This window comes from Acomys russatus, chromosome 6 (genome assembly GCF_903995435.1).
Source record: "Acomys russatus chromosome 6, mAcoRus1.1, whole genome shotgun sequence".
NCBI lineage: Eukaryota > Metazoa > Chordata > Mammalia > Rodentia > Muridae > Acomys > Acomys russatus.
The window spans coordinates 70,611,436-70,622,560 of record NC_067142.1 but is presented as its reverse complement, the minus strand read 5'-3'; the positions used below and the strand labels follow the sequence as shown (position 1 = coordinate 70,622,560).

Genomic DNA, 11,125 nt, shown 5'->3' with positions numbered 1-11,125 from the left:
ATTTAGGCCATACCGTTAAAGTAGCAGCGACACTTTAGTGTTTCAGGGCTAGAGAATCTAGCCCAGGGCTCTGTGCATGGTACATAAGTGCTCTACCACATCCCTTTACCAGGGAAACATTGCTTCCTTTCCCGACACACCAGAGATTGTTAGAGCTCAAGGATGTCTTTGATAATGTGGTAAAAGCCAAGTTGTTTTATCTTCATTACCTCAGTTTTTATTTTTTCTAGATAACTAGTATCGTAGCTTTCAAAACTAACAATGAAAAGAATTTCTAAGTGTCCCAACCAGCCAGTCATCTTAGAAAAGAAGCAGAGAGTGTCTCTGTGCTGTGATGAAGTTTACTGCCACTGCTTCTGTCAGTGTGATGGTCAAGGAATCACTTCTGTGTGTCCAAAATGGAAGCACATGTGTCGCCATGCTTCTGGAAAACACCTTCCCACCTCCTCTCCACCCTTGTATATATTTATTACTAACAGGAACACTTTCTTGTCCTTCACTTAAGGATGCCATTAATAGCCCTTCTCTTATCTTCCAGAGGCAGTAGTTCTGGTGTCTGGGAATGGGGAAATAAAACAGATTTATCCTAGAACTCCTCGGAACACCCTGACTCTCATTCAGCCTCTGTGTTTAGCAAGTGGCTATGAACCTGTGCTTAGGCAAGCTGCATCTGCTGCTACAAAGAGGAAGCAGCACTGGGCAAGCCGCGGTTTCCAGCCTTGAGTGGTGTTGATCCTATAATGTCCTTTATAGGAAAAAAAAATGTTTTTGAGAAGTGAAAGAGACCTTGGTTGTTGCATTTTAAATTTAAAATGGCCCCGCCCAAGTATGCAAAGTGATTGGAAACACTTCGAAAACAGCATTCTCCCCTCCCTCATCTGACAAATACACAGAAACTCTGCACTGAGCTTAATTATCTGCTGACTATTATTTTTCAGTAGTGAATTAAATATTGCAGTGGAAACATGCTTTTCGTCCTTGATTTTGAAGAGACACCAAACATTTCCTAGCCAGAATCTTGTTGCCCTGGTTAGTGAAACAGGGAATTTGTCCTAATGACTCCATGGAACTTGTAGGGAAATGTCTGTGCTCCTGTTCCAGTAGCCAGTGGTTCCGGGCCAGGCTAGTCTTCTCAAAAATTTCACACGTCTTGGGGACAGGTAGTACGCAAGCAGGTAGGCACTTCCAATGGCTGTCAGGGATCCAAGGACAAAGAGTCCTTTGTTTATCACCTGCAAGGACAGCAAAGGTCCAAAACCATGCATCAAGAGCTTGAATCTTGAAATAAACTTTATTCCTACATCACAGACAAGCGTGTAATCCTCTGTTGCTTTAACTTCAAGCAGCAACTTGATTAGCCTGGCTTCTGTTCTGTCCCTGCCCCTATTTCAGCGCCTGCTGCTGGCTCTTCTCTCTTGCATGTTTATATTATGAGGGCAGGAGCCCTATTTTATTTGGTGTGTGTGTGTGTGTGTGTGTGTGTGTGTGTGTGTGTGTGTGTCCACGCACACATGGGGGATACACTTGCCAGTGTGTACACATGCAGAGGGCACAGGTCACTCTCAGGTCGCTTCCACTTCTCTTTCCAGTCTATTGTGTCGAGACAGTCTCTCACGGAACTTGAAACTCACTGTTTTGGCTAGCAAGCCCTTGCAATCTGTGCCCCCAGCCCACCCCTAGACCAGGGTTACAGATGTGTGCTGCTTTTGTGTGGGGGCTGGGGGCCTCATCACAGGCTTTAATGCTTGTGCAGGAAATCCTTTACCCATTGAGCAATCTTCCACGCCCCCATTTTATCCATCTTTACAGAGGTCGAGCTTACAGGTGGATACCGATTCTTTCCAAGCTGTTGTCCACACAGTGAAGTGATGGATCTAACATCCTAGCCTGGGTGTTTAAACCTTCTGACATCTCACATCTCCCTAAGCTAATCTTTCTGTTTCAGAAGGATGCTGAAGATCCCACTTGCCTCTCCAGCTTCCAGCTGGCCGTCCTTACACCCTGGGCCTCCCGGCTCGTGTTTCTTTAGTCTTCACTGTCTGGCCTACTCCCATATTCTCCTTGCAGTAGCCAATGAAGTTTTCCACCGTATTTGTCCTCCTTTCCTATTAGCCCCTGAGGCCCATGCAGGGTAGAGGCTGCATCCAACAGCAAAGTATCTAGCATAGTGTATATGCATTGAATAAAACTACCAACAAACGAAGCTATAAAATTCCCCCAAAGCAGTCAGGAATCTGAAGTGCATCTAATGGCACCTCTGGGTCAACCGCATCATGGCATTTCACTAGGTCGTGTTTTATAAGTGACACAGTCCTGCCTACTCTTACAAATTAGGCCCACAAAGATACCATATAATGCAAAAGTCAGGAATGAATCACATTGCTAACATAAAGTAAAAAGCTGAGAAATATCAGCTCGGTTTCCTCTTTAATTTCTGTTTCTTTTGTTTGTTTGTTTGGTTGCTCGCTTGCTTTGGGTGCTTTTTTTTTTTTTTTTTTTTTTTTTTTTTTTTTTTTGTGCTCTGTACTCTTAGGGTTGGGACAGATTTTATTTGGAAGACACACATCATGCTTCTGTCTTTTCATGTCTGTATTTTCCCTGAAGTAAATATGACCACAAAACTATATGACACTTCAATACATCATGTTTTTCAATAGTGTAATCTCTTCTGACCTTTTTTTGCCAATGCCAGCGCAGCACTGCCTCATGATATCTTATTCTGGTGAAGGCGACCTGCAGGGAGATTTAAAAAGCATCCAGTGTGTTCTTTGATAGCTAAACAGAGGTCTCAGATGAGGGCAAGTCTTCAATACAGTCCTTACCATGGTATAGAGAGGGATAAAGGTAGATGGCATAACAGCATGAAGGCATTTATCTAGGAGCCTTTGAAACAGGAACCACCTCGAGTTGACGTGCGCTCGCATCTGCAATGACAAGAGTCTTAAAAAGAACACCTGGAATGAAGCACCTGTTTCCTCACAGCATCTTACTACTATCCTTTACTCATAGTTGTCACAATAATGGATGCTGACAGAAGGGTCAGATAAAACTCCACTTCCATAATAGTTATTTACAAGCTCTCTTAAGAAATCTCAGTAGGACAAGACATTGCCTTGAAAACATGCAAAATCTGGTTTTTCTCAGAAGACAATTTTAATATAAAAACACTATTTCAGCAAGACATTTATGGAACCAGAATTTCAAGTAACCTGTGAGCTCAAAGATTTGATCAATTTCTGTTGCCTGCTTCTTAGCGGATAACATTGTTTATGGCAACACGGATTACTTAGAGCCTCCTCTGTCCTGGTTTATATCACTTCTTAGAAAAAAATGTTATATTATAGCCAATTGGATTTCTCTCTCTCTCTCTCTCTCTCTCTCTCTCTCTCTCTCTCTCTGTGTGTGTGTGTGTGTGTTTGTGTGTGTGTGTGTGTGCATGCACATCCATATGCACATGTTGAGTGTGTGGTTTATGTGCATAGGTATGCACACTTCTAGATGCACATGTATGTAGAGATTACACGGGTGTTTTTCTCTGTTACTGTTCTTGTTCCAGTGAGGCAGAGTCTCTTGTTGAACTTGGAGCTATGCTGACAGCAAGCAAGGCCCTCGCCGCTCTGGGACTACAAGTACATGGCCACACCCAGATTTTCACATATGCCCTGGAGATTGGATTCAGGTCTTCATGCTCAGGTAGCAAGTGACTTCACCTGGGTCATCTCCTGGTCTGTGACCTATTCTTGAAGTCAGGCAATGTATATCAACTTTCCCAATGACTTCTAGAATTCCATCATATTACGATACAATGATGCACATGATGAAGATCAATTATTTCTTTCTGTCTTCAAGAGAAGTAGAAATGGTCACTATTTTTCTTTCTTAGTATGTAAATTTCATAATAATAATAATTGTCATGAGACTTTCAGATGGTTGGCTTAAAATAGAATGAATGTGTAAGTCTTAAAAGTACTCAGATTTCTGATCAAAAAGGTCTTTGGTATTATACATTGTTTTTATTATGTGGCATTCTAAAGACTCAGGATATTCTGTTAAGAAAAAGTCATTCAAAAATTTTAAGATTTCACAATTATTTTAATGTATCTCAAATTCCTATTTCATGAAAGCAGAGTAAGCCTAACTCCTAAATGTTTGAAATTTGGACTTGTGAAATTTTAGATATTTTGTCACTTCTTCTATCCTCTAAGTATTTCTGAAATGCAGGGAGAAATGTGTGTCTTTTCCATTAGCTACCTATGTTTAAGGAATGTTTTGGGTGTGTGTATGCACGTGCTCACACACGTGTGCATGCACACTCACATGAGTCTACTGTTTGTGTACATATGTGCTCTTGTACACACATATTCTTATGCAGCATATAGAAGATGGGGCTGAAGCAAAGGCAAATAAAAAGACTTATAGTGTACTGGCAAATCATCTCATGGAGAGAAGCCAAATTTTAGTCACCTCCACGTAATTGTACATCGATAGGTCTGAAATTGCATGGTCATCTGGAATCCTAAATCTTGAGAATTCAGGAAGGCAAATACCTAGAAACCAAAATTAAATAAAATATACATGTGTTTAAAACAATCTAAAAAAGAAAGAAAGAAAGAAATGCTGGGGAGATGACACAGTGGTTAAAAGCACTGGCTGCTTGTTCAGAGGACCTTAGCTCGGTTGCTAGCACCCACCATGCTCGGCTCACCACCACCTGTCACTCCAGCTCAGATGGTCTAACACCATCTTCTGGCCTCCAAGGGCATCCATATGCATGTGGTATACACACACACGTGCACATAAATAAATCTTTTTAAAAAGCTTCTTGTCAATATCCATAGAGTATTTCCTGTCTTACAATGAAACTAATATTAGACTATTGGCTGTTAAAATAGACATCTCCCTTGTTCCACAAATGGAGCATAACTCCGTGACAGTTAATCTATATTGAGAACTTGATTGGACTTAGAATCACCATGGAAACACACACCTCTGGGTACGTGTCTATAGGGATGATTCCAGAGAGGCAGAACTGAAGAAGGCAGACCCACCCTGAATGCGAGCAGCACTACCCAATGGACTGGAGAAACAAAATGAGTGAAAAGGAGAAAGTGGACCAAGCACCAGCAATTATCTCTGCTTCCTGACCGTGGATGCAATGTGACTCACGCTTCTGCCGCCATGCCACCCCCGTCCCATGAACTATGACCCTTTGAATTGTAAATGCAACCAAACCTTTTCCTTCTCAAGTTGCTTCTATAGTTACAGCAACGAGTTCATATAGCTGCTTTAAGTGACCCCTGACCTTTATTACTGTCGTTCATGCTTCTTTGGGGACGTAAGTGTTTCTGAGGGTGTGCTGTGAAGACTGCAGGCAAAGTGAACCACTGAGGCTGGAAGGGAGGGAAAGGGGCACAGATCTACCATGATTTGATCCTCTGAACTTTTATCTGTGAGTGAGTCATTGCACTTGTCTTAGGCTGGGGTCTAGTGTCCCTTGATGGCCCAGATGTGGCACATTTGCTCTCCAGGTAAGGGCTACCTTGCAGGAGTGAGGCGTACCAAGAGATCCTTGGGTCACTGCTCTTGGCATGCTCTCAGAGGGGACTGTGGATGCCAGGTCTCCCCTGTCTCTCTTTTTCATGTACAGGCCAGGAGGGCTTTTTCTCTGCTGATGGCTCCTACCATGATGCTGCCTCCTTCCTACACTGGGGAGGCCAACTGATCACAACTAGAACTCTTTAAACTGAGAGCCACAGTAAACTTTTTCTAAGATGATGATCCCAGGTATTACTATAGTTATGGAAAGGTGACTAACACTGACCTCCATGGACCCCTGTTTGGGATGGCCAATGTCTGTCACAGAGATGCTATTAGAGTGTCAGGATTGTAACTAGGCCCACGATTAGTCACCTGGACTAGTCCATGTCCCACTAAAAAAGTATACGTACCAAGATCACTATTGAATTTGTCCATTAACTCATCAAATACTAAGCAGTCTTCAAAGCCCTGAAACAAGAAACATGAGTCAAACTAAGGCAGACAATAATGAAACACTTGATAGCAGTTATGAACAGGACTAGTAATACAGGTCGAATGCACAGGCTGCTGATCCTCAGTTCGTAACATGTTCTCATCTGATGACTAATCACATACAAAGACCAGCAGCTGGAGCCTGGTGCCACCTTTGTCCCATTGACCCCTGTAATGACTATAACAATTTGGAAATTAACCAAAGAGTTGAATATATCTATGACTTTGGTGGATCCCAATGCTTTTTGAAGACTAACGAGTACATGTCTCTAACATGAGTTAGTTGTAAACTGCTCAGGTCTTTAATAATACTGACCAGAATGATTTAATGAACTGAGCATATAGCTCAGTGGTAGAAGACCGTGCCTGCCAAGCATGAGGCCTTAGGTTCAATCCCCATTACTGCCAAAAATTTTGATAGAACCAAAGTAAGTTTGTTCCTAAGTTTCAAATTTAAAACATGAAGAACTTAAAAATTAGTAAGATGATACAAAATGCAACAAAGAATAAGAACCCTGAGTACTGTATTTCCATTACCTACACATTCAAACTATAGCTTTAGAGACACCATAAAAATACATAAAATACACATTTCATATCAAATATATTGATTGCATTCAAAGAAAGTAAATGTAGTTTCAATTCATGTTTGCAGATTCTTTATTGTACAGGAACTTTGACATAAGTGATCGCATATAAGGCCAAGACAACAGTTATAAAATCTTACTTAAAAATAATTTGCTTTCCTTCTGCCAATATAGGAGTAGACACTAATAAAAGTGTAATATTACTGGCGAGAAGGTGGGGAGTAGGCACGTTATACAAAACACATTGTGTAGTGAATCCTGGAGGCAAGATTTGAACTCCAGCCAGAACCTGGGCCTTTATCTTCAATGCTACAACTGATGGTTGTATTACATTCTTATGAACCAAAGGGCTTGCAGCTGTTTGTGGGAAAGTCACAAGCTACTTTTCCTTGGAATATTGTTCTCTTGTCATATCAAGATATGACTAGTGATTGCTAAACTATTATCATTTGTACATGTGTACACATGAAAGAAGTTAATGAGAATCCCTGATATTAATATGTAATATAGGAGCACTATTTTTTAAATTATTCTTTCTAAACAAGAATAGCAATTTCCATGAACATGGCTTTGTAGTTTTATTAAGACCTGCTAATCATATTAGCTGAATTTTGGCATTCAGGTTGTAGACATAGTACCCAAGAAAACAGGATGCTACATTGTATGCTGTGCTTTTCTTGGTACTGAGTTATTGTGTCAAATAATTTTCATTGGAGTTGAAATTCAGTGAGCAACTGGAGTGACAAGAGGAATGCCTGTGTTCTTGGAACCACATGAGGATGGCTTAGAGGAGCTTCTATTTAGGAGTTGCTATGAGGCAGGCCTTGGAATGCTCACGGAGCCTCCCTAGAGAAAAAGAACTCACCGCATTCATTCCTTGGCCAAAAAATGGAACAATGGCGTGGGCCGCATCTCCCATCAGCACACAGTGTGACTTCAAGTGGAAGGGAGAGCACTTCACCGATATCATGGGCTGGGCGGGCAACAGGAAGAAGTCTGTCATGAGGGCTTGCCTTGGAAGAAAGCAAGCAGAATATGAAGAGGTTACTTGGGGGCCAAGCCCTACTGCATTCTTCCAGATTTATTGGCTTAATTACTATGACTTTTTTCTAAAAAAAAAACAAAAAACAAACAAAAAAAAACCATATAAGAACGCCATCAATACAGAAAAAAAATGAAGGAAAGAGATGTAGGCCAGTGGAAGTGTACTGGCCTAATATATGCACAGTCTTGGTTCAATTCCCAGAACCAGGGAAAACAAAGTAAAGAGAAATTGAAGTTTCTTTTAGGCCTAAATTCCACTATCCTGGAGCTAAATAGATGGCTCATTTCATAAAAGGTTGGCCATGCAAGCACGAGGACCTGAGTTCAGAGCCCTGATTCCCAGGCAAAAGCCAAGTGTGGTGACATCCGTGTCAACACAGGATGTGGCTGTAGTAATGTGTCTGCCATCCCAGCGCTGGGTATGAATAGAGATAGCAGGATCCCTGGGGCTGACTGACCAGCATTCTACTGTCAGAATTTGAGCACATATTCACTGTGTTACAATTAATGTTTCCTTATATTCTCAAGAACCAGAATGCCTGTCAATGCTCTATAGAAAACATTTACAAGCTGCTTTTACTTGACATATTTCTATCACCAAAACCATGTGTGACTAGTCATTGGCTAGACTGCCTATGTGTCATGCCTCAGGTGTTCACCTTGTTGGCAAGGCATTCTAGCCAATAGATGAGCATCAGGTTAAGAGAGACCCTGTCTCTAAAAATATGGTGGAGAGCAATTGAGAAAGACACCCAACATTGCCCTCTGACCTCCAGAAACAAGCATGTATGTGTGTGCACAGGTACATTTGGACCACCCCCACGTATACATTAATACAAACATGTACACATACAGTACAAACATGTATACACACACACACAATCCAACCATTCTAGTTAACATTGGTTGTGGTGACGCTAATCGCACACAAATGGATAAGTCCTGCAACATTTGAATAATTTGAAACATGTCATAAAAACAATGTTATGTACATGGGCCATAGTGTTTACAAATGTATTATTAATGTGAATCCTTATGTATTAGGAAATAAATAACAATAATCAAAAATCCCGTCTGAGGAGGTGGGAATCAGTTGGCCAATGGACACAAGATTTCAACTGTACTGTAGTTGCAGCCAGGAACTTGAGCCTGGAGCTGAAATAAAAAAGGGATGTGTGTGTGTATGTGTGTGTGTGTGTGTGTCCTTATGAAATAGACCATAAGAAGAGCCATGTCCTTTTAGTCATGGGAATCCTCACAAGCAGAAGGCACCTCCTGTGCAGCAGGAAGCAGGGCTCACCGGACACCAAGCTGCTGGTGCTTTGATCTTGAACGTCTCAGCTTCCAGGACTGAGAGAAATGGTTTCTGTCACTTCTAAGTCACCCAGTGTGTGGTAGCCTAGATAGATAACGTTCTTTCTGCAGCATTGTTGTGTCCCCTGGAGAGAACACTGGAGAAAAAACTGAGTTATGTGTTCTTTCTGTTTGGAGTGTGTGTTGTCATCGTCGCCGTTGTCATAGCAGCAGTAGTAGTAATAGTAGCAGTAAGAAGCAACGTCCTTAAATGAGAATGTATGGCAAAGTACATGTGGAGGGTGACACTGACGTCACGGGCCAGTTGAGTAGCAGATCATAAGGCAGCTTAGCCAGCTAACTCGCTACAGAACTTGTGTGACTGTGCTGAACAGTGGTGACAGTCTCATATATGTACAGGATGGCCTCACTTAGTCCTACAACACCCTGCCCAAGCAGGTAGGATCCTTCTAGCAGCATTTCCCCCATGAAAAGCCCTGGACATAGGAAAACCCACAGCTAGGAAGGGGTCAGGCCTGAGATCTGCATCTGCCATATCACACACATATCTGTGTCTCTCAAAAAAGTAAATGTCACAAGCACACCAAGTCCGGGGAGTCCAGGAAAGCCTGGGGATGCTTGTGTTTTCAGAACAAACTGGGCACAATTTTCAGCACATCTCCACTCACAATAAAAAGCCCACTTAGACTTTTGTTGGCTTCAAGCCAGTGCATTTTTAAAATAATTTTTAAGAAAAAAATTGAAACAGTTTTTTTCAAGACATAGCATTTATTTTTTTCCATGTCACTTTTTATATTGTTATTATTAATTTATTCATATTACATCTAAATTGTTAGCTCAACCCTTGTATCCTCCCATTCCTCCTTCCCTCCTGCTTCCTCCCTGCTCCCCTCCCTGTGTCTGTGACTGAGGGAGACCTCCTCCCCCTATATAAGCTCTTAGGGTATCGAGTCTCTTCTTGGTAACCTGCTATCCTTCCTCTGAGTGCCGCCAGGCCTTTTCATCCAGGGGGAAACAGTTTTTTTTTTAAATTGGAATAACGTAAACCAAAAATTTAAAAGGCACATTTTTACATTGAGACTTACTCTCCCATCAGAGGGATGGCATCTGGAAAGTTCTTCCGGAAGAAGTCCAGCACATCGTGACTCGAGGCAAGTTTCTCAAACTCTTCGAAGGACATGAACAAGGTGCATGTGAAAGACTTGTCCTGAGAGGGAGGGGAGCGGGGTGAGAGAGAACAGACCTGTCATGGTGGCACTAAGTGTGGAGCAGTAAACCGGAGGGTCCTCACTGGGACTAGGGTTCTCCTGGAGGAGAATGTTGAAGTTAGCTTTGTCCCCTCTTCCCTAGAGGAAAGCTCTGCCATATCTCAGAGGTGCTCCTTGTTTCCCAGGTCACTAGAGAATTGCTAGCCTGCAAACCTTCCATGTTCACCAAGCAAATACTGAAGTCCTTAGGTTGCTTATAGAATGGGCAATGTGATTTTTTCCCCTCCTCTTTTTCTTCCTCTTATGCCAGTATTAATTCTGTGATAGACAGCACCAGGAAGAAAAAGAAAAAGACCACCAGAGAACACATAGCAAGCTTGGTATATAAAGAAAGAATCCTGGTGACCAATGAAAGAATACACATGCGCTCATGCGCACACTTCTCATAGACCTTAAAGACTGGAGTTGATTTCTAATACATAACCTAAAACTCTCTGGTTTTGTTGGGGCCACTTGCTCCTAGACTCTTTCCAATGGAGACAACAGCACCGTAGGTATGGGCTAGTCATTATTCATGTAAGTGCAGTCTCCTTTTCAAAGTAAATATTGAGCTTTCTTCTGGTTTTTTCCTCAGAAACCCAAAGCTTCAAAGACAGAATCATTAAATAGATTGGATAATGATGAGAGATCAACTAACTACATAAATGGCCAAAAGTAAGTAATACAAATATTAATCATCGATGTATAGATAGATGACAGGAATTTGTGCATTACCATGTTCGGAAGGGCGATCATCATGAAGGCATTTCTAGGCCAAATGTGAAGATAATTATGTTCCATGGCATACTGTGGAGCAAAGAGCACAGGTTCAGTTAACAAGCAACTCATTTCTACCCCTGATTTACACCTGCCTCTGCAGCGAGCTAGATCGTCTCCATAGAT

The 11,125-nt window shown here is 41.8% G+C and overlaps 1 protein-coding gene across 1 annotated transcript in view; it reads right to left on the bottom strand.

Moving 5' to 3' along the window:
- Positions 1-361: 361 nt before the first annotated feature.
- The window catches only part of Kmo (kynurenine 3-monooxygenase), a 33,615-nt gene continuing 22,851 nt past the window's right edge, over positions 362-11,125 (bottom strand). The window contains exons 8-15 of the mRNA XM_051147943.1: positions 10,958-11,029; positions 10,061-10,182; positions 7,483-7,630; positions 5,949-6,006; positions 4,465-4,547; positions 2,823-2,924; positions 2,674-2,733; positions 362-1,232 (exon numbers count right to left, since the gene is read on the bottom strand). Coding sequence (XP_051003900.1) covers positions 1,053-1,232; positions 2,674-2,733; positions 2,823-2,924; positions 4,465-4,547; positions 5,949-6,006; positions 7,483-7,630; positions 10,061-10,182; positions 10,958-11,029 — 825 coding nt within the window. The 3' untranslated portion in view covers positions 362-1,052. The remainder of the gene's footprint in view (positions 1,233-2,673; positions 2,734-2,822; positions 2,925-4,464; positions 4,548-5,948; positions 6,007-7,482; positions 7,631-10,060; positions 10,183-10,957; positions 11,030-11,125) is intronic.